The 25089-nt window shown below is 35.8% G+C and overlaps 1 protein-coding gene across 7 annotated transcripts in view; it reads right to left on the bottom strand.

The window, feature by feature from the left end:
* BANK1 (B cell scaffold protein with ankyrin repeats 1) overlaps positions 1-25089 on the bottom strand; it is a 336673-nt gene that overhangs the window by 216702 nt on the left and 94882 nt on the right. For all 7 annotated transcript variants that reach the window (XM_081242858.1, XM_081242857.1, XM_081242855.1 and 4 more), the window contains exons 4-6: positions 24317-24455; positions 17404-17543; positions 8127-8232 (exon numbers count right to left, since the gene is read on the bottom strand). In XM_081242858.1, the coding sequence (XP_081098984.1) occupies positions 8127-8232; positions 17404-17543; positions 24317-24455 (385 nt within the window). The remainder of the gene's footprint in view (positions 1-8126; positions 8233-17403; positions 17544-24316; positions 24456-25089) is intronic.

Genomic DNA, 25089 nt, shown 5'->3' with positions numbered 1-25089 from the left:
AGCCAGAAGGGAGTGGCAGGACATAATTAAAGTGATGAAGGAGAAAAACCTGCAACCAAGATTACTCTACCCAGCAAGGATCTCATTCAGATTTGATGGAGAAATTAAAACGTTTACAGACAAGCAAAAGCTGAGAGAGTTCAGCACCACCAAACCAGCTTTACAACAAATGCTAAAGGAACTTCTCTAGGCAAGAAACACAACAGAAGGAAAAGACCTACAATAACGAACCCAAAACAATTAAGAAAATGGGAATAGGAACATACATATCGATAGTTACCTTAAATGTAAATGGACTAAATGCTCCCACCAAAAGACACAGATTGGCTGAATGGATACAAAAACAAGACCCATATATATGCTGTCTACAAGAGACCCACTTCAGACCTAGGGACACATACAGACTGAAAGTAAGGGGATGGAAAAAGATATTCCATGCAAATGGAAACCAAAAGAAAGCTGGAGTAGCAATTCTCATATCAGACAAAATAGACTTTAAAATAAAGACTACTAGAAGAGACAAAGAAGGACACTACATAATGATCAAGGGATCGATCCAAGAAGAAGATATAACAATTGTAAATATTTATGCACCAAACATACGAGCACCTCAATACATAAGGCAAATACTAACAGCCATAAAAGGAGAAATCGACAGTAAGACAATCATAGTAGGGGACTTTAACACCCCACTTTCACCAATGGACAGATCTTCCAAAATGAAAATAAATAAGGAAACACAAGCTTTAAATGATACATTAAACAAGATGGACTTAATTGATATTTATAGGACATTCCATCCCAAAACAACAGAATACACATTTTTCTCAAGTGCTCATGGAACATTCTCCAGGATAGATCATATCTTGGGTCACAAATCAAGCCTTGGTAAATTTAAGAAAATTGAAATTGTATCAAGTGTCTTTTCTGACCACAATGCTATGAGACTAGATATCAATTACAGGAAAAGAGCTGTAAAAAATACAAACACATGGAGGCTAAACAATACACTACTTAATAACGAAGTGATCACTGAAGAAATCAAAGAGGAAATTAAAAAATACCTAGAAACAAATGACAATGGAGACACGACGACCCAAAACCTATGGGACGCAGCAAAAGCAGTTCTAAGAGGGAAGTTTATAGCAATACAATCCCACCTTAAGAAACAGGAAACATCTCGAATAAACAACCTAACCTTGCACCTAAAGCAATTAGAGAAAGAAGAACAAAAACACCCCAAAGTCAGCAGAAGGAAAGAAATCATAAAAATCAGATCAGAAATAAATGAAAAAGAAATGAAGGAAACGATAGCAAAGATCAATAAAACTAAAAGCTGGTTCTTTGAGAAGATAAACAAAATTGATAAACCATTAGCCAGACTCATCAAGAAAAGAAGGGAGAAGACTCAAATCAATAGAATTAGAAATGAAAAAGGAGAAGTAACAACTGACACTGCAGAAATACAAAAGATCATGAGAGATTACTACAAGCAACTCTATGACCATAAAATGGACAACCTGGAAGAGATGGACAAATTCTTAGAAATGCACAACCTGCCAAGACTGACTCAGGAAGAAATAGAAAATATGAATAGACCAATCACAAGCACCGAAATTGAAACTGTGATTAAAAATCTTCCATCAAACAAAAGCCCAGGACCAGATGGCTTCACAGGCGAATTCTATCAAACATTTAGAGAAGAGCTAACACCCATCCTTCTCAAACTCTTCCAAACAATATCAGAGGAAGGAACACTCCCAAACTCATTCTACGAGGCCACCATCACCTTGATACCAAAACCAGGCAAGGATGTCACAAAGAAAGAAAACTACAGGCCAATATCACTGATGAACATAGATGCAAAAATCCTCAACAAAATACTAGCAAACAGAATCCAACAGCACATTAAAAGGATCATACACCATGATCAAGTGGGGTTTATTCCAGGAATGCAAGGATTCTTCAATATACGCAAATCAATCAATGTGATACACCATATTAACAAGTTGAAGGAGAAAAACCATATGATCATCTCAATAGATGCAGAGAAAGCTTTCGACAAAATTCAACACCCATTTATGATAAAAACCCTGCAGAAAGTAGGCATAGAGGGAACTTTCCTCAACATCATAAAGGCCATATATGACAAACCCACAGCCAACATTGTCCTCAATGGTGAAAAACTGAAACCATTTCCACTAAGATCAGGAACAAGACAAGGCTGCCCACTCTCACCACTCTTATTCAACATAGTTTTGGAAGTTTTAGCCACAGCAATCAGAGAAGAAAAGGAAATAAAAGGAATCCAAATGGGAAAAGAAGAAGTAAAGCTGTCACTGTTTGCAGATGACATGATACTATACATAGAGAATCCTAAAGATGCTACCGAAAAACTACTAGAACTAATCAATGAATTTGGTAAAGTAGCAGGATACAAAATTAATGTACAGAAATCTCTGGCATTCCTGTACACTAATGATGAAAAATCTGAAAATGAAATCAAGAAAACACTCCCATTTATCATTGCAACAAAAAGAATAAAATATCTAGGAATAAACCTACCTAAGGAGACAAAAGACCTGTATGCAGAAAATTATAAGACACTGATGAAAGAAATTAAAGATGATACAAATAGATGGAGAGATATACCATGCTCCTGGATTGGAAGAATCAATATTGTGAAAATGACTCTACTACCCAAAGCAATCTACAGATTCAATGCAATCCCTATCAAACTACCACTGGCATTTTTCACAGAACTAGAACAAAAAATTTCAAAATTTGTTTGGAAAAACAAAAGACCCCGAATAGCCAAAGCAATCTTGAGAACGAAAAACGGAGCTGGAGGAATCAGGCTCCCTGACTTCAGACTATACTACAAAGCTACAGTAATTAAGACAGTCTGGTACTGGCATAAAAACAGAAAGATAGATCAGTGGATCAGGATAGAAAGCCCAGAGATAAACCCACGCACATATGGCCAACTTATCTTTGATAAAGGAGGCAGGAATGTACAGTGGAGAAAGGACAGCCTCTTCAATAAGTGGTGCTGGGAAAACTGGACAGGGACATGTAAAAGTTTGAGATTAGATCATTCCCTAACACCATACACAAAAATAAGCTCAAAATGGATTAAAGACTTAAATGTAAGGCCAGAAACTATCAAACTCTTAGAGGAAAACATAGGTAGAACACTCTATGACATAAATCACAGCAAGATCCTTTTGGACCCACCTCCTAGAGAAATGGAAATAAAAACAAAGATAAACAAATGGGACCTAATGAAACTTCAAAGCTTTTGCACAGCAAAGGAAACCATAAACAAGACCAAAAGACAACCCTCAGAATGGGAGAAAATATTTGCAAATGAAGCAACTGACAAAGGATTAATCTCCAAAATTTATAAACAGCTCATGCAGCTCAATAGCAAAAAAACAAACAACCCAATCCAAAAATGGGCAGAAGACTTAAATAGGCATTTCTCCAAAGAAGATATACAGACTGCTAACAAACACATGAAAGAATGCTCAACATCATTAATCATTAGAGAAATGCAAATCAAAACTACAATGAGATATCATCTCACACCAGTCAGAATGGCCATCATCAAGAAATCTAGAAACAATAAATGCTGGAGAGGGTGTGGAAAAAAGGGAACACTCTTGCACTGCTGGTGGGAATGTGAATTGGTACAGGCACTATGGAGAACAGTATGGAGGTTCCTTAAAAAACTAAAAATAGAACTACCATATGACCCAGCAATCCCACTACTAGGCATATACCCTGAGAAAACCATAATTCCAAAAGAGACATGTACCAAAATGTTCATTGCAGCTCTATTCACAATAGCCCGGAGCTGGAAACAACCTAAGTGTCCATCATCGGATGAATGGATAAAGAAGATGTGGCACATATATACAATGGAATATTACTCAGCCATAAAAAGAAACGAAACTGAGCTATTTGTAATGAGGTGGATAGACCTGGAGTCTGTCATACAGAGTGAAGTAAGTCAGAAAGAGAAAGACAAATACCGTATGCTAACACATATATACGGAATTTAAAAAAAAAAAAAAAGTCATGAAGGACCTAGGGGCAAAACGGGAATAAAGACACAGACCTACTTGAGAATGGACTTGAGGATATGGGGAGGGGGAAGGGTAAGCTGTGACAAAGCGAAAGAGAGGCATGGACATATATACACTACCAAACGTAAGGTAGATAGATAGTGGGAAGCAGCCGCAGAGCACAGGGAGATCAGCTCGGTGCTTTGTGACCGCCTGGAGGGGTGGGATGGGGAGGGTGGGAGGGAGGGAGATGCATGAGGGAAGGGATGTGGGAACAGATGTATATGTATGACTGATTCACTTTGTTATAAAGCAGAAACTAATTAAAAAATTAAAAAAAAAAAATAAAAATAAAAATAAATAAATAAAAAAAAAATAAAAACAAGCGATACAACTTATTTTTTCCTATCAATAACAAGAGATCCTCAGCATTACCCAGCCTTTGAAAGGGTTCGGAAGAGAAGTTAGGGAAATTCACATAGCTGCTGCAGCTTAAGACTTATAAGACTCTGGAATATGGCTTGAAACTCAGGATAGGGGAGAGCTACAGAAGGACTAAAGCAATTGTGTTAGTCCAGGTGTGCTGTTCTACCTCACCACTACACCAAGTCATTCAACCTGATCTCCTGGTGGCTCAGACCATGTGTGTTTATACAGACAACTACAACCAAAATGGAAGCTGCTCACAGTGATACTCTTATTTTAAGGGATGCACTCTGATATCTTCTATTCTAGTGTCTTATATATCAGAAACATTGTCTGTTATGATCTCCTATATCGATTTCACAAGCCCTGATGATTCACACACTAGAAAGTTGTTAGGAATTATTTCTATGACTATTATGTTCAAAGTGCATGTATGATACATTGCATTAATATATCAAGTTCATTTGGAAACCTTTTATTATATTCTACTTCCAGGGAGGACTTTTTCAGTGGAAAATTCTTATCAATGGAAAATGGTATTTTTAATTCAATAATGAAGCATTACAGGGTAAGAGAACATTAAAGCAGATTTGACTTCCTGTACACTTTCTATCTTATCTCTGCAACACTCCCACCCCCCTCAACTTTGCCTAAGGGAAAAAAAAGTAAATGAGGAAGTTTATTGGCTAGACAGAAGTGAAAATGACCAAGACATAGTGGCACGGAATAGCAGTTTACTTATTATAAATGAAGTGACAGGGACTAAATCCAGAATTTACCAGAATCAACTTGGAAAAGAAAAGAGGATGGAATAATAATAACATAAATAGTTTTGATTAACATAGCATTTAATTTCATATTTTTAAAGAACAATAGGTATCTGAGGGTAGTTCCATGTCTCCTCCTTAGGACCGGTCAGTACTAAAGTATGCTCTGTCAGTTCCTTATGATTATTTCCCCTCACAATGTCCTAACCTCCAATTTATTTCAGCTAAAATATAGAGTAATAAATAAATGTTTAATAAATGAAACATTTCACCAAATAATTGGAGAACTGTCTTCAGGGACAGACATTTGGAAATATACCCAATTCATTGTTTGCTGAATTTACCTCTCAGAATATCTCTAGTGGTGTTTCTAGAGAAGTTCTTCAATAACCTACCATTAATTCCACTTTATGTATAAAGGCTTCTCAAATCTTATCATCAATTCAACTTAAACATTATGAAAATATAGGTGCAAGGTCTTAAAGACCAGATATTCTGAGGCTGACATTGATCCAAGATTACAGGGCCAAGGAGGCAAGCAAAACATGAGTTCAGCCATATTCATGTCTATCTTGCATATTTTATTATGTAATTTGTGTTATATTATTTTGCACTTCCACTACGAATTAGAACCTAATGTTATGTTATTTGCTTGTTATGGGTTTAATAGCATCTGCCATCTAGCAATACCCAGCAATATGGTTTCTGAATGAATCACCTAGATTATATTGAACTTTCCATTTTTAGCTTCTTTTTAAAAATGCAATTTTTTATAAAAATAGTTTTTCAAATACAGAATAGTCATTACTTTCTAAGAATGGTTCAAATTTTTCATATGCTGTTAACTTTCTAACCTTTGTAAAGAGAGAGTAATATGAAGCCATTAGGGATCGATAAACTTGGCTGCCCACTGGAATCATCTGGGAAACTTTAAAAAGTACTGATAGCTGGAACCCACTCCCAGATTCTTCATTAATTTGGGGGGTGTGGCCTAGGCATGGGATATTCTGAAGGCTCTGCAGCTAATTATAATATGCACCAAGTTTGAGAACCACTGCTCTAAACCCTTGATACTCAGTGAAAGGTCTGAGCACGAGCGGCATCAGCTTTACCTTGAAGCTTGTTTGAAAAGCAGAAGCTTGACTGTACCCCATACCTACTGAATCAGATCCACATGATCAGGTGCTCCAATTTAACCAATCCAGAATTCCTTTTCTATAAAAATAAAGGACCAAGTCTATTCCATCCTTTCCAATTCTAAAATTCGTATCCTACAACCTAAATGAGACACTGAGAAGCACTTTCAATCCCACCTTGAATTCTTTATCTATAAAATGAGAGAGCACAGCCATCCTCTCCTCTCCAACCCCACAATTCTCGTTCCACAACCCTAAACAAATATAATGCTGAGGGTATTTGTAAAGTTGTGTAATAACTCCATCTTCATACCTTTGGATACACTTTCTCTTCCTTAGAATTCCTGTTTCCTTTCTCTTTTCTCACTGAGACACATAATTCAAGACCTAGGTAAAATCCCACCTCCTTTAGGAAGCATAGCCTGAAGAATAATCCAGCTTTTCTCTAAAATTCTTTTGTCAGTATAATGAATTTCATGAAGTGTAGCACCTTGTTTCTTTCTATTATTACATATATATGATCTTGTTTCTCCAGTTAAATGATGAGTGTCTTAAGTGAGAGATCATGTCATGTTCCTTTTCTATCCCAACCTAATGTCTAACCTTTGTAGTGAATTGTGTTGTTAAAATGTATATGGGAAATAAAAATAAGTTTGCACTACTATCACAAATTAGTTATTCAAAACTAGCCTACCATTGACCTTTCCCCATAATGTAACCTCACCATACATAATGCAGGTTCTAGCACATCTGGGTGAATCACAGTCGGCTGTCCCTTAAGGCTCCTATTCTTTTCTTCCTGCTTCCCTCAGGCCTGCCAGCCTGATGATAAAACTGCTTCAAATAGCACAGAAAAAAATCTCTGCTCATTAGTCCTACAGTATGCCTACAGGAGACCTCTAATATCCTTTTGCTCCATGCCTATCTTACTCACCATTACATCTCCATCATAGTGATTGGCACATACTGGGCATATAAACGTATTATAAACAATGTGTCAACCAATTACGCAGAAACAAACTAATATAGAAAGTATGCTACTGAGCTCGTGATAAAATTTAAAGTATGATTTTTTTATAGTATCTCCTATATATGCTTTTCTTTATATATGTATATATATATTTATATGATAAAAATAATATGTAGTCATTGTACAAAATACAGATAAAGCAAACTAAAAAAACGTAATCTCCGAAATTGCACAACCCAAACATAACTGTTAGCAGAGGCATATCTGTCCAGACCATCAATTTATATATATATATATGTATATATATATACATATATATAAACATATGCTATTAAACATATATACTTTTTAAAACAGAGGATCACACTCTATCTACTGCTGTATACCCTGCTTTTATTTGATTAAATATATATCAAAGCATCACTCCAGCCAGCAAATCAATTTATGATAAAATTTGTTTATGATGGTTGCATTAACAGATGCACCAAAATTTATTTGACCAGTTACCTATCTTTGGAAGTTATTTCCATTTTTGGTAACTATAAATAATGTTATGATGAACAATTTTCATCACACATTATCTAAATATTTCCTTAGAATAAAAACCACTTCTCTCACCAGGGATGGGGATTGTCAAAACATTTCATCAGCAATGCTATAATATTTATATTATAAATATTGCTATAATATTTATTAAGTAGTTACATACACTGAAATGTGACAAATAGAATAATTGATGCATTTGGAAAATACTCACATTCTTTTTGAGGGTAGATTTCAGTTTGGAGTGATTGGAACTCATAATATGGTATCTCCTGTTTGAATGTTGATGTGAGAATATGATCAAGTTCATCAATGTCATTCTGTTTTCAAATGAAAAGGAAATTTTTTCTTAGTTAAGGTATATACAGAGAAACTCATCTTAGTGTAATATAATAGAAAATTATTGACTGGAGGAAATACTGAGTAATCTTTAATAATACTTATACCTTTTTTTAAAAGAATAATACAAAACATCAGGGACTTGCCTAAAAGCCAATTATTAGAATAATAGAAGAACGGATGCAAGAAATAAGTCTTTGCTTTTGGATGAGTTAATTTACTTAAATACTCACTAATTTTAGAAGAGCATAACAGGAGGTCAATGATAACACTGAAATTTGTTTCAATAATAAATTCTGTTAAAATACATGTTACATTTTAATAAATGAAATAATAAAATGATGAGTCTGATTCTTTACCTTAAGGGTTAGCAATGGAATAGTCTTAAATAGATTATTTTATTTCTGTGTCAAAGTGAGGGAGAATATTCATCTTGGCCTATTTTTCCCCTTTAAATATAAAATAACTATATATCAACTTTATTTCCCTAATCTGAACATTTTGGGAGGAGCCATGCAGAATCCAAGTGTTCTACTACCAATGACATAACCTATTGCAAAGGCCACCGTTCTTTTGAACTGAGTTTTGTGAAGCAATGTCTGGGACCAAATCGACGTGTGACATAGTTGATTAAAGCTGAGGAAGTGGGCCAATCAACAAAGCCATGGGGTGGAGAGAGAACTGTGAAACAAAAGTGTCCAATAAAGACGTTTGAAATGATTTCCAAATAAATTATACATAACGCCAATACGGAGTCACAGAAATTAAATGACTGGATTGAAAAAAAAAAGATGTTACTCTATTTCTTCATTTTTCAATAATCTGGGCACCTCAAATAATAAAGTGGTTCAGGCCTTTCTGGATTTTCTAAAAGTCCTACCTAGAAGTGGAGAGAAAGGATGAAAGTCTTTTTCTCAACCTATAGCTATGGAATGCATAGCAAAACCCAACATTAATCGACTTAATGCTATGAACTATGCGAAGCCCTTTCATCCAGATCATTTATAAAAAAAAACAAAAAAGCAGATGGAGGGGAGATGAGACAACAAGCTCTGCCATCAAGACATTCAGGGACTTGTCATTGTTTTGGGGCAATGAACTGAGTTCTAGGTACTATTATACAAAATCTCTACAGGTCAGGTACAGGGCAGGCAAAAAGGGAAGTGGCTCAATTCCACAGAGGAAGAAACAGTCAGGAAAGGCTCTATGGAAGAGATGACCAAAGTTGAGATTGCTATGCAAATAAGGAGCTCTGGACTAAAGGCACAAATTGCATATAGTCAGGGAGGTGTCATGGAGCATGACCTGGTTAAGGATTTCAGGAATTTCCATAAGACTGCAGAAGAATGAGAGAGAGGAAGTGGGCATTTCAAAAAAGTGCCTTGTATGTCTGACAAAAAGATTTTAATTCATCAAGCAACAAGGAGTTGTTTAAGGCTTATAATACGTAACATGGATATGTTTGTTATGTGGGTTAAATTAAGCTTATTTAAGTATCAGCATAACTATGACTGCTTATGCAGTTGAATATTGATATGAGTGGGACCTATTCTATTAATAATGTTGTGAAAACTTTATATTAGAGTAATTATTACTCAGTCTTTTCAGGAAGTCTTTGATAGGAACAGTGGGGCAAAACATTACTGGCAATGTATTTGCACATTCTTTACGCTAAAGCTCAAAAAGAATATGTTTTAGCTATAGGACTTGATAAAAGGAATTAAGAAATTATAAAAACCCTAACATTAGTTTATAAAGTTTCTTAAAAACTTGTGTCGGGCTTCCCTGGTGGTGCAGTGGTTGAGAGTCTGCCTGCTGATGCAGGGGACACGGGTTCGTGCCCCGGTCTGGGAAGATCCCACATGCCGCGGAGCAACTGGGCCCGTGAGCCAAAATTACTGAGCCTGCGCGTCTGGAGCCTGTGCTCCGCAACAAGAGAGGCTGCAATAGTGAGAGGCCCGCGCACCGCGATGAAGAGTGGCCCCCGCTCTCCACAACTAGAGAAAGCCCTCGCACAGAAACGAAGACCCAACACAGCCAAAAATAAATAAATAAATAAAGCAAACTGTCAACAAGTAAAAATAAACACTATAAAAAAAAGTCAAGGGCTTCCCTGGTGGCGCAGTGGTTGAGAATCTGCCTGCCAATGCAGGGGGCACGGGTTCGAGCCCTGGTCTGGGAAGATCCCACATGCCACGGAGCAACTGGGCCCGTGAGCCACAACTACTGAGCCTGCGCGTCTGGAGCCTGTGCTCCGCAACAAGAGAGGCCACGACAGTGAGAGGCCCGCGCACCATGATGAAGAGTGGCCCCCACTTGCCACAACTAGAGAAAGTCCTTGCACAGAAACGAAGACCCAACACAGCCAAAAATAAAAATAAATAAATTTAAAAAAAAAAAAAAAAAAAAAAAAAAAAAGTCAAGATAATTAAAAACAAACAAACAAACAAACAAAACTTGTGTCAATGGCCATGAGAGTTCTGCATAGGCTATTATCTTGTCCTTGACATTTAAAAATAAAGAGATAAACTTACTATTTCTTCCCCAAAGTGTACAAGATTTAATGAGTAGAGATTAGTGTGTCAATACAGTTACTACACTCTTGTATAAGTTAGGCATAAGATAACCTCTCAGGTTCCTTCAGCTCTGAAATTCTGAGATATAGAGAATTCAAAAGAGCATGAGTTCCCAGGAGGAATCTTAGAAGTACAACTTCTCACACAGAGGAACTACGACACTTTAATGTGAGAAATGCTACAGCTTATATCATTGAACTTTTAAAATGAAGTAGCAGCGTTCTTAGAATCAGAACAAAAGCTCTCACTATGCAGAAAAGGATATTTAATTAATTAAGAAAGAGTGCAGATACCATTTAATATTCTAGCCTATGATAACTAGCTGAATCATTTCTGTTTTCAATTTCATCATCATGCTACTAGTATTATACCTGCATATAAATAAACTGTACAGAACACAAAACAAAGGTGTGAAAAATCACAGAAATGGTTACTAACATAATCCCCAAAGAATTTCTCCCCAGAAGATACCCTAACTAGAAAAACCTGATTTGAGTAGTTATGCTTCTTTTTAAATTTCAAGGATGAAAATAGGCATCATTTCTAAACACTGGCATCGAAATTGGAAAATGCCATAAATTTTTCTCTCCTTCAAATAAATTGTGCAACCCTAAGAATACGTGATGAGGTTGGCACAACTGTTCTCCAAGCAGAAAAATTAAAATGGAGTAGTTTAATATTTGTTCAGCAAAATTCACAACCAACCTAAGACATTAGTTATAAATGAGCAACTTGATACAAAAATAAGAGCAGAATAAAATGATAAAATTATATTGGCAATAGTGTTTGGTTTTAGGAAAAATTAAATATACATAAATAATATAAACATATATACATAAGCATGCACACATAGATCTCTATTTATCAAGAACATGAGAAAAAGAAAGCAGAAAAACTAATATACGAAATAGACAAAAAAATTAAATAGAAGAATAATTACAAAATAATGAAGTAAACATATGACTTTTTCCAAGGGAATTTTTTCAGTGCCCTGTGATGGAATGTGGGATTGATGAATGTACTTAAAAAGTAATTTGTATATATATTTATAGATCACAATTCTATTTGAATATGAAGATGTTATATACATATATACTTATTTCTATAAGCAACTTTATTATAATGAATATTTCTTCCTAAGAGAGAAAAATACATAACATATCTATTTTAAAAGATATTAGAATTATGGACTTTTACTTCTGGGAAGATGGAAGAGTTACACTTTCTCCTTTTCTTCTCCTTAAATGCAACGGAAATGGTCAGATTTCAATAGAAAATCAATTATCATACAAGAAACAAGACTCAGAAAGATCTCATAACTAAATGAAGAGACAATCAATAAAGGCCAAAACCAGATGAGAAGAATTTTGTAATTATCTGACAAAGATTTTAAAACAGCCATGATAAAAATGTTTCAACAAGCAATAACACTCATTCTTGAAATAAATAAATAAAAAATAGAAGGTCTCAGCAAGGAAATAGAAAGCCTCAACAAGGAAAGAGAAGGTATAAAAAATAACCAATTTGTAATTTTAGAACTGAAAAATGTAATAATCAAAATAAGACCTCAGTGGATGGGCTCAACAGCAGAATGGAAAGGATAGAGGAAAGAATCAGTAAACTTAAAGCTAGAACAATAAAAAATACTCAACCTGTATAACAGAGAGAAAATAGACTGAAAAAAATAAATAGCATTTGAGGTACTTGTGAGAGTATAACAAAAAAATTTAACATTCATGTAATTTAGAGTCCCAGGAGAGGAGAAAGAGGGTAGGGATGAAAAAGTACACAAAGAAATAATGACTGAAGACATCCTGAATTTAGCAAGAGACAAACATACAGATTCAAGAAACTGAGCAAACCACAAACAGGTTAAACCCAAAGAATTACATGCTGAGAGACATCATAAGTTACTTCAACAATTAAGGACAAAGAAAAAAATTTGAAATAAGGGAGAGAGAAACAAAACCTTACTTAGAGGGTAAAAACAATTAGAAACACAGTAGTAACCATCGATGTAGGAAAGAAGAGGCACAGTATTTGTCAAGTGCTAAAAGAAAAAGAACTCTCAACCAAGAGTCTTATGCCTAGCAAAAACATCCTTCAGTAATGAAGCGGAAATTAGGACATTCTCAGATGAAGGAAAACTTAGGAAATTTGTTGCCAGCGGATACACCCTAAAACAAAAAATAAACAAATTCTCTAAACAGTAAGGGTATGATAAAAAAAAAGAATCATGGAACAGGGGTAAGGAAGAAAGAACACAGTAAATTAAAAAAATAGGTAAATACAATAGGCTTTCCTTCTCCTCTTGAGTTTTCTAAATTATGTTCAGTGTTTGAAGCAAAAACTAAAATACTATCTGATGTGGTTCTAAATGTATGTAGATGGAATATCTAAGGCTTTTATATCATAAATGGGGTAGGGGTAGAGGGAAAGAAAGGGAGATGATTTCAATACTTCACTCAAACAGGTAAAATGAGGACATATGTAGACTGTGATAAGTTATGAATATGTAACACTGTCTAGAGCAACCACTAAAAGAGATGTGCAAAGAGATGTACTCAAAACACAAGAGATACATCAAAATAGAAATCTTTTAAAAATTTTAAGTAAAATGCAGTAAGGCAAGAAAAACCCTAGATAAATAAAAAGCAGAGAGCAAACTAAAACCAAAAAATTAAATGGCAGACTAAAGCCCTAACATACCAATTATTACATTAAATGTAAATGGTCTAAACATACCAATTAAGACAGTGATTTGTAGGGTGGATTAAAAACATGATCTAGTGACACGCTCTCTTTAAGAAACTTACTTCAAATCACCAGTATGGACAGATAAAAGTGAAAGGATAAAAAAAATATAGATCATGGAATCATGACAAAGGAAAGCATGAGTAGCTATATTAATTTTAGATAAAGTAGACACTATAGCAAAGAAGATTACCAAAAACAGAAAGAGACATTATATACTGATAAAAGGATCAATCCACCAAGAAGACATAATAATCCTAAATGTGTATGCACCAAAGCTGCAAAAATATGTGAGGTAAAAGCTGACAGAACTGATAGGAGAAATAGACAAACTTATAACTGTAGTTGGAGACATAAATATGTCTTTCAAAAATGGATAGAACAAATGGACAGAAAATTAGCAAGAATATAGACAAACTCAATACACTATCATCCAATGATCTAACCAACAAGGAACTAAACAACATTTTTAGAACATTCCATCCAACAATAGCAGAATACACATTCTCTCCAAGTGCCTGTGGAACATAAAGGATGATAGAGCATCTCCTGGGATATAAAAAAATCTCAACAAATTTAAAACAATTTAAATCATAAATGTTTTCTGACTACATGAAATCTAAGTAGAAATCCATAACATAAAGATAATGGGAAAGTCTCCAAACATTTGGAAGGCAAACAATACTTCTAAATAATCCAGAATCAAATAATAAATCTCAAGGGAAATGAAAAAGTAGATTAAACTCAATGAAAGTGAAATATAACATATAAAAATTTGTGAAACACAGCTAAAGCAGGGCTGAGAGAAAATTTTATAGCACAAAATACATATATTAAAAAAGAGAGGGCTTCCCTGGTGGCGCAGTGGTTGAGAGTCTGCCTGCCGATGCAGGGGACATGGGTTTGTGCCCCGGTCCGGGAAGATCCCACATGCCGTGGAGCGGCTGGGCCCGTGAGCCATGGCCGCTGGGCCTGCACGTCCGGAGCCTGTGCTCTGCAACGGGAGAGGCCACAACAGTGAGAGGCCCGCATACCGCAAAAAAAAAAAACACACAACCTTAAATCTGCTGGTATATGTCCTGACAAATACACAATAAATATGGTGAATAAAATTACAACGCACATTGTTCTTTGAATAGAGATGTTCATCGGACTATGTGCAACATATCCAAATCGCCCAATTAAAGTAGTAGAGAAGCACATGAAGGAAACAATTACTGCAGTGTTGTATGCTGGAGAGGAAAAGCACAGCTTTTTAGACAACTTTTAAAATGTAATGTACACGAGAGCAAAGCCAAATGTCAAAGGAACCACCAAATGCCAACAAGGAGAAGCACAGTGTGGGCTGGGACACCACCATTGAGGCCAAGTAACCCTAAAACACAACAAGGTTCCTTTGTGTCCCTGCAGATCCTTCTTTTTTTTTTTTTTGCGGTATGCGGGCCTCTCACTGTTGTGGCCTCTCCCGTTGCGGAGCACAGGATCCGGATGCGCAGGCCCAGCGGCCATGGCTCACGGGTCCAGCCGCTCCGTGGCATGTGGGATCCTCCCGGACCAGGGCACGAACCCGTGTCCCCTGCATCGGCAGGCGGACTCTCAACCACTGCTCCACCAGGAAAGCCCAGATCCTTCTTTTTAATCAAGGGTGGAGTCCAACTTTCACCATCTTGGTAAATTCAAGGTAGGGAAGCCTCATGTGGTCCAGATGTCAGTGGATGAGACGAACCCCGTGTCATACCTAGTCCAAGATGTGATGGCGACTGAGTGAATTGCAGCCTTTTCCATGTGTGTCAGGATTGTGATGGTATAGCTCTGCCGGGTCTGAGATCTCAGACTCAGAATTTGTTTAATCTAATTCCACAATATGTGTAGGTCCCCTCATGACAATAGCAGAACCTCTAAACCCATCTTAAATTGTATATATTAAACCAAATCTCTTAATGCATCTTACCAAGCTGTGGTCTGCTGTGACCAGCTTACAGTAATTCTACCTCTCCACACTCAAACCTCAGGTTTAAAGTGCCTCTTTCCTGAGAGTCAAAGTCTGAATCAAGCTGTGACTGTCCAACAATCTTCCTTTTACTATAGGAACCAAGGCTCAGTGGAGGGGAGAAACCCTTCCTCACCTCTCATTTCTGACACTGAGGGTAAAAATGAACCAAAACATTTTCTAGTTACCTAAAAACTACTCAAAAAAGTTTTTATTCATTCAAAGCTGTAGAAGAAATCATGACTTGCATGTTACAACATTCTGAAAAACTGTTTGAGTCAAAAATTACATTTAATTTTCACTATAAACAAAGATTTTTTTCCTCCCCAAAGGCAAAACCAACACAAAAAGGTGTTTTGGGGGCTACTTTACTTCTATGCTGACTGAATACTGATAATGCAATATAATGCTGTTATTAGTCTTTGTGTAATGAATAAAGTTTTTTAAGTAGAGGATAAGGTAGACGTGTCACAGGAAAGTGAAACGATCTGTATTTCAGTGTGTTACTTTTATTCTTGCTTTGCAGTTACAATATAGATATTTTGTCGAATGTCCTCAGACTCCTCAGTTTGACAAATGGTATTTTACTCCCTGTCCTTCTCTAAGACATTTTTACCTTTTCTATTGTTCTAAAATGTATCATTCACAAAGGAGAACTCTAATAGAAAAATATGTCACACAAAATAAATAACAAAGCCTCCAGTTCCAAACTGGTTTAAACAATAAGGCTTCACGACAACCTGTCAACATTCCTATCATTGATGGTTCTGTTACAAGTCTTATGGAGTGTTTTGTGGTAAATCTGAAGATCGCATGTTCAATTCAACTACCTCTTTCTTCGCCTCTCCTCTGGTCTCCTCCCATGCCCACAGAAAAACTAAGGCCATTAAGCAAAGTTATAATTCTAATTATCAAGCAGCTATTAAAAGAAATGACATTTATTTCACTCTGAAAATCTGATGTAATAAGCACATAAAGAAGTTCCACATTAAGCAAGCTTTCTCTCCACTGAAAGTAGGTCAGGTAACAAAAAATAAAACAGAATTCAGAAATTAAACTAATGGCTTACAGTTGATCAAAATGCACTTTTGACATTCTAAGTCCATGAGTCCCTTAGGGCAGGGCACTCACATCATCTGTCACTCACTGGAGAAGGTCCAAACTCAGGGCCTTGGAGAGGATTAGAAACTTCTCACCAAGTCATCCTTGCTGAGGACTACTTTGTCACACTAGAGAAAAAAACCTGCAATGCCACTTTGCAGAGTTCTCAGAAAAGTGTAGCATTTCTGGAATTCCAAATAAATGTTGTTAATTTAAAGGAATAACTTTCACTGTCAGACAACAATGATAAATGAAACTAAGAAAAACATACACTGAGCTTGGAAATTTCCTCATGAAAATAACAATTACTAGATTAACACCACACACTTCCTTTTTGGTGGTACTCTTTGTTTTTCCTGAGTGCTTAACCTCAAACCTTCTTTTATCTTGTATTGCCCACATCTGGATAAAGAGGAAATTCATTGTTTAAGAGTTCTCTTTAATCCTTCTGTCTTTCTTTATCTGGTGTGCAACAGCTTGAAAATGAGCCCATGACAACAGCTATTGTGTAATGGATAACCTGTCTCCCAGTGACATTATCTGGAATGACTTGACTTACACAAACTAATTCATCTACATTTCTGCATCACATAGGTCAATTTCTTCCTTTCCTAATGATCAGTAATTCATTCTTATTCAACCAACATTCAGACTTTATACCAAAGTATGCATTCGTTTATTCCACATTAGCTCTTTAGCTTATTGTCGACTTCATGGAAAGATCGATTTACCTGGTACACACCATCTCCTGGACCTGCTGCTCCCAATAGGCATTTCATAGACTTTGGGGTTGAATAGTATTTAATCTCTGCTGTGGCTTTAATGATTCCATCACAGTAGACAATGACATTGACAGAGCCAGCAGGAAAATCTTATAAAACACAAAGAGAGAGTTAGGAGCTGAGTCTATAAATGCATGTACCACAGTATTATATCTCTTAGAGAATATGAAGTCAGGCTTTAAGAATTCATAACAATTTTACTAGCTTTTAACACTTAATTGTTTTCTTTTTTTATCCTTAGTAGTTAGAAACCACAAAATAGAATATGTAATTTTGCACTTAATTGTTTAAAAAAACTTAAAGGATTAAAACATGTTAAAATTATAATAAAAGCAAAACACTAAATCTTTTCTCCTTATCTTCTAACCTCCATTTTTTGGAGTAATCTATAATCATCTCTATGTAATACTTTGAATTTACAACAGTAAAGTCATTCATTAAAAGTTAAGTATTTGTTGTTAATCTGAGGAAGAAAGTTCCCATTAATTACAGGAAAGTTTCTTAAAATTGTTTGGAAAAAGAAAGAGGAGAGTTGATTGAAATTATAGAACTTTTATTCAATTGATAACAATGAAAAACCCTTGGGAAGGCAAGGTTTAATGCCCTGTTATTTAAGTACTATTTACCCCACCCATTCATCCTTTTTGTGAACAAGTTGTTCAAGGTGACTGATATACGCCATTGTAAATGTTGCTGTAACACATCAAGAAAGTTAAAGTTACCCGAGACTGTTGTGCTCTCTGTGAAAGAATAACACTAAATAATCACTTCAATGGAAAGGTTGTGTTTTATTGTAACAAAATTAAAGAAAATTTAGCTCTTTAAATTCATTCACAGAACACACTTAAAAACTTTCACTCTTTGTCACAGAGATATTTCCCAAATTCTCCTGGAAAATTGTCATGCAAACATCTGGGGTTTGGAATAAGCCATTAAGTACAAGGCACCTGATGAAACCACCTGATGAAATGTTGAATATTTAAAAGTTCTTAAGGTTTAAGCATTAATTTTACTTTATCTCCTGAAGAGGATAAAGGACCTCTTATAATATTGCTCAGGAAAATTTAAAGCCAACATAACAATCTTATATTTAACTAGATCAAGAAGCTAAAATTTCCTCCTCTCATATTGCTTGACTAGACACTTAACCTGTATTATAAAGAAAATATATGTAGAAAAGTTCTCTCTTCCAAAAGTAAGTATTCATCCAACAGAGAATGTAAGAGAAATCTCAAAAAAACTGAAAGTTGTAAAGTCCACCTCATCAGCTACAGCTGTGTGCACATAGTAAAGGGGGTTCTGGAGTTACTGGAGTGAAATGAAATCAATTTCAGTAGATTTCATAAAGATGATTTTGAAAGAAAATATTGACTTTGTTTATCAGAAAAGAGATTAGGAGTTTTATGATGGGATGTTAACCTTCTGAAAGAAAGTCAGGTGATAAATCATGAAAGATATATGGTGAGAATATTTGCTTGGTACTTCTTTGATATAGGATACTTAAAATATTCTAATTTCTTTAGAAGTTAACATGAGAATAAACTTATTTATTCCTGATATCTTGGTCAGCATAATTGTACTTCAACATAATTTTGTTTTTCTTTGAATTGTTACCAAGCTAAAAAGAGACATACATTTAAAAAGTATATTAGTATGGCAAAATGTTGGGTTGAGTAGAGAAAATTTTGAGTTCTGAGAACGATAAAAAGAAGACCTCAGAGTATTTGCTATACCTCAATGCTGAAAGTCTGTTAACACACACACATACACACTTATTTATAATGGTTAAGAGGAGGTCTCCAAAGAAGTGAAGAATTCTAGTTGGTCTTAGACGGGTATCCTTCTCTAACAGAAAATGCTAGCTGCCTACCCCAATGTCTTCCTTTTAGAAACAGAATTCTGATTTTATTTTTTGCTAGGCACATTGCTGATCAACTAAAAAGACTAGTTTTTCTATTCTTCCTTTCAGCTATATATGACCTTGGGATTAAGTTCTGACTAATGAAATACCAGCAGATATATCTTACAGAAACCTTCTTAGTTTAATGAGGCCCTCTCCATTTCTTTATCCCAGTGGTGCGCTGATAAATGGATTCTCAGAAAGAAAAAAAAAAAAAGCACTGATGCATAGTTTTGCCAACTTCTGTGGTATAAATATTCCCACCATGGCCAATTTCAAGCTACCAAGGTGTTATGGACAGAATTGTGTTTCCCCCAAATTCATATGCTGAAGCCTTAACCCCCAATATGACTGTATTTGGAGATAAGGCCTTTAAGGAGGTAATTAAGGTTAAACTGTGGTCATAATGATGGGGTCCTTATCTAATAAGGACTTATGAGAAGAAACACCAGAAGTGCATGTGCACAGAGAAAAGGCCATGTGAGGACAGAGCAAGAAGGTGGCCACTATCCAGTCTGTGGTATTTTATTATGGCAGCCCAAGAATACTAGTGCACAAGGGAATATCACTGAATGTGAAGTAGGGAAGAGGTGTGTAGAATTGCATTTTGCAACCTGAAATGCAATGGTTCCAGCACACCTAGCTTCATCACATTGCTTGGAATACAGGTGTGATAGCAAGAGGCTTAGAGGTCCTCTTGTTCCATGATGATTGTGACCACACCCTAGGGACTATGGAATGATGACTAGAAATAAGCCTGCATCTGCGACAGTATTGTGAAGTTGCTCTACCAGCCCTCAACACCAGCTAGACTCAGTACAGGAAGCTCTGGGTATAGCACAAGAGAACACTTACAGAGAGCAAACCACATTTTAAGTAATGTGACTGATTAAGCCACGAGCCAGGTGATCAGAAATGAAGTCACATGAGCAGTTTTCCTAGACTGGAAAGAGACTGCCAGATGGAGGCCATCTCCTGAACCTGAGGCATCAATATTCTTCCAGAGAACCCTGAGAGTGGGGAAGGGTCCCTGGTATGTTTCCACTTTAGGGTTAGATCCTCCATTTTAATTTGGTATTCAAAGAAGTAGCACAAACAAATTTTAAAGGCTTAAATCTTTATAGACTATTATTAGATGGTCTGAGATACTGACTGAGATCATTTCCTGTCCTGGAAGTCACCATTGGGTACAGGGACTATACATGAGATGACACAGAATTAGGAATGCTCCTGAGCATGACTGCCCAAGAATGAAAAGGGACAAATTTTATATCAAGAGATGTAAACAGAAGACTAGGAGGAGAGAGGGGGGCAAAATGAGGAGTATAGTATTTATAGAGAAAGACGGTGCCCTCAATTCTTTTCCCCAAAAGGAAGAGAAGGAAGTTTTGAAATGGTTTATCACACCCCATTCAGAAGCTGAATGTGAGTTATTCCAGAAAAGCCACTCATGTGTAAGGGATTTGCTAGAGGGAGAGACTGACACTTTGTTCCTCAGTTGGATGTTCAGTGTTGTCTTATACATTGTCTCCCTTATCTCCAAACATCCTATAAAGGAGGACTTAAAATGTAAGTAGAGAAGCTTTTTTATCCGTAAGAAAACTGAGGCACAGAAAGATCAAGAGACTTGTCTAAAGTTATCCAGTAAATGGTTCAATACAGAATAAAAACAGCCCTCTTGGCCACCAATTAAGTGTTTCCTTAACTACACTGCAGATTCTGCACAGACCACTAGCCTGGAAGAGCTCACTGGGCACGCCCTCTTACTCTGTAATTGGTGTAGAGAAAAAGGAACTCTACTGTATGGTCAGTCCTGTCCAATCAAACTTCCTGAGATATGTTCATTGGATATGTTCCAATGAAGCACCTAAAATATGGATAGTGCAACTGAATTTTAAATTTCATTGAATTATAACGAAGTTTAAATAACCAGATGTGGGCAGTGCGGTTCCAAAGAGTAGTTTCTCCAGCTGTGGTTTGTGACCCATTGGTTCATCACGACATCAATTTAGTAGGTTCTAACACTGAAAAAATGAAAAGAAATAAAATAACTTTCTCTCTACTTATATTACCCAAATGCTCCTGCATGTTGTCTAGTTTTCATTATAGCCCTTAACATATTAATCATAGTTATATAAAATTCCCTATCTGATAATTCCGACATCTGTGTCACATCTGTCTGGGCTGATGTGTGTTTCATCTCTCTAGACTATGTTTTTTCCTGGCTTCTTGGCATGTTTTGTAACTTTTTTGTTGAAAACTAGACATGCTGTATCAGATATAAGAAATGAAACAGGTAAGTGTGTACTGAGAGTAATCTGTCTAGGAGTTAGGCTGTATTTACTGTTTGCTGTAGCTGTGGGTACCAGAGTCTTCAAATTCCTCTACAGTCCTTGTCCTTGTCTTCCCTCCTAACCTTGTGCTTCCGTAAGTACTCCTCCTCAGAAAGATTCTGCATCTTGCATACTTTCAACTGTAATCCACTGCCATTACACTGGAACCCTGCTGTGGTGATGGTCAGGTTGGGGGAAGGGGAAGCAGTCTAATCTTATGATTAAATCAGTCTTTTAGTGGGCCTGTGTCTTTCAGCTGTGACCGTCACAAGTGTTTCTGCTGTGGCATAGCTTTCCCTTCCCCACCTTAAGTGAGACTTGAGGGCTAGAGGGGGTTACAACAGGATGGATGCCCTTCCTCAGCTGGGATGAGGCTCTGGTAAAGTGGTTTCCCCTGAAAAGTAGACCTTTGTTATGGAGAACATACTGGGAGTATTTCACCATTAGTCTTCTTGTGATCTAGCAGAGCCCTTCAGGGGATCTTTCTCAGATCTTCACTGTGTGAACCTGATGAGGTTCCTGGTGGTAAATTCCACAAAATTATAGGTGCCTCTTAAGACTACATCCCCCAGGAGTTTCTTACTTTCAAGCTAGTCCACATTCAGCTTCCAGCAATTCATCAGAATTACCATTTAAGTGCTCCTACCAGTTTATGGCTCCAGTGACTTCTGCTCCAGGTAAGCAGATCTTAGATGTCAGTCTTGATTTACCTTTCTCTCCAGATTTTGGGATGGTTGTTTACCCTACAACCTTAGTTCTCCAATGACTTCAAGAAAAGCCACTGATTTTCAGTTTGTTCGGCTTTTTCTTGTTGTAAGGATGGGAGTGGCAACTTCCAAGCTGTTTATATGTCAGGGCTAAGTCTAAGTATTGCTTTTAAAACTTTTGTTTTATGTTTTCATGAATATGTACTGGGTCATAATGTAAAATGTAGTTCTTGCTAGGGTTCAAAAAATTTCAAGAAACTGTGCCTTGAGACGGAGAAAGTAAGACCATTTCTGCTGAGGCATGTCCCATACGTATTCCCATAATTATTCATGGAACTATCCTGTATATTGCTACATAGCAGCGAACATTTTGTAAGACAATCTGTCATTAACTTAGATAATACACCAGTTGAAAAAAAAAGAGTTAGAAAGGTTTAATTAGCATAACTGGTAAATAATGGTTGGTTGGTTGGTTTATTTTTACTACAAATTTTCTGTTCAACCACATGGATAATATTATGGCCTGGTATATATTGGAAAATTTGGAATTACAGTTTCCTCCTTTTCTGAAAAACAACTGAACTTTGACATTTTATTCTTTGCGCTGCTCTTAGCTACTAGGTAAACTGAACATAAAATCTTAATGTGAACAATTTTATTTGACATTTTGATTTGCTATTTGGGAAGTATTATCTAAGTACTTCTTAATTTGTAATATTGATTTTTCTGTAGTGATTTAGTCTAACTAGATTTAGTTTAACTTCTAAACTAATTAGTTAAAAATTATTCCTCATTAAATCATTTAAAAATGTGGCATAAGGAAGTAAGGGGCTTTGGAAGAAAAGGAAAAGAAACAGAAAGAATTCTTTCTTATCTCACTTTTGCATATCCTTGTCCATGACAGGAAGCAGTGTCTAAGACATTTATAAATGATCGGTGTAAAGTCTTTCCTTCTATAATCCAACTCTGACCTAAGCTGTGCAAGGAAATCCATAGAGGGGACACATGCTTCACACAACACAACAGAAAAGATTTGTAAATGCGCTGTAAATGGATTTCATTATAGCTACAGTCTAAAAAGAAAACAAAAAAGTTCAGGATACACTTGATATATTCTTTAATTTTAAATATTTTTACTATATTTCCAAATTTATAATAAGATTGAATATCTTTGTACTTTAAAATATTTTATGAAATCCACATTTATAAAGTTAGGTAATTTTATTCTCTAATTATAAAAGGACACCATAAATTCAAAAACCAAGTAGTCCTGCATTTATATCAAAACATTCAGAAATATATTAAATTTTGATTTTAGTACAGTTATCACAGCAAGTGTGTCTATTCCATCTGGAATTTTAAATCCAATGCAACTTATCATGCTGAAGCAAAGTTGGATAATAAAATGGTTAAGTTCATAATTTAAATAAGGAAAAGAGGGAAGATTGTATATAGAAATGGTACCATGATGATAAAATAGTGAAAAAGAACTATGCTTTCCAAAACAAAAATATACTCAAAAAATATACTTTTTTTGCATGGCAAAGAAAGTAAAGAAGAAAAAAGAAAATCATGAATGAAAATCCAAAAGTCTGCTAATCCTGTTAAAATAAAGCAAATAATTTTAGTTCCATATTTAATAGCTGACATATTAAAGTGTTCTCTGCTGACATAAAGTATGTGATGTTACTGGCTGTCATTTTACCACATGGTACACAAACTAAGTTCTCATAATTTACACATTTGTGCTTTTGCGAATCCAGATTAATAATAACAGCTATGGGTATGTGAAAGCTAAACACAGGAAACACCTGCAGAACAATATTAGTTTCTGTAGAGAACTGAAACCATTTACCATAAATTTTTTGAAAGAAACTCAGAATGATGTTTTATATTTATTAAAGCATAAAAAAATTTCTTACCTAAAGCTTTCATACACCAGACTGTCTTATTCCAGAGGGCTGGCCGTGTTCTAATGCATTTACTATTTGACGTAAATTCAACCTCCACAGAATCACCAATTACTTCATCTCTCAAAATAATAAATATTTCACCAGGATTCTATAAGATGAAAAATAGAACCCAATTAGGCATTTTAAAAAGTTTTCATTAACCAAAGAACCCAGTGCATTTATTAACGATAAAGGTCGCACATGATAATTATATATCTCCATTGTGTCCGTAGTTTCAGCCATATTCAGAAATGAAATATATAAAGGTGATTCTCACAGCATTTTAAGTGTATCCACTTGATGTCTATTGAATACTCAATTTTTTTTCCCCAACACCAGATTTTGCAACTGAAAAGACAGTGAGGACAGAGCAGCTCCCTTTCCTCTCACCTCATCCCTGTGTGTGAGGTTCTGTCTGAGGGTGATGAGCATCAGTTCACAGACCTCCAAGGAATGTAATTCAGCTGCTAACCAAATCCTTTTTTTTCCAAATCCCTTTCCTTTACCTTTCCAGAACTTGGTGTATTTATCTATATATGAGAGGACTGAACAGGTTTAGCTTTAAGACCTCTTATAATTTAATTATGATGAATTGTTTTAAATGTCTAATACAGTTGACCCTTGAACAACATAGGAGCACCGACCCTATGCACAGTGGAAAATCCATGTATAATTGATATTAGGCCCTCCGCAATTCAACCAACTACAGATCATGTTGTACTGGGGTATTTACTATTGAAAAA

Source organism: Mesoplodon bidens (genome assembly GCF_964165515.1).
Source record: "Mesoplodon bidens genome assembly, chromosome: 1".
Lineage (NCBI taxonomy): Eukaryota > Metazoa > Chordata > Mammalia > Artiodactyla > Ziphiidae > Mesoplodon > Mesoplodon bidens.
Note: the sequence above shows the minus strand (reverse complement) of the source record. Positions and strands in the feature narration are given on the sequence as shown.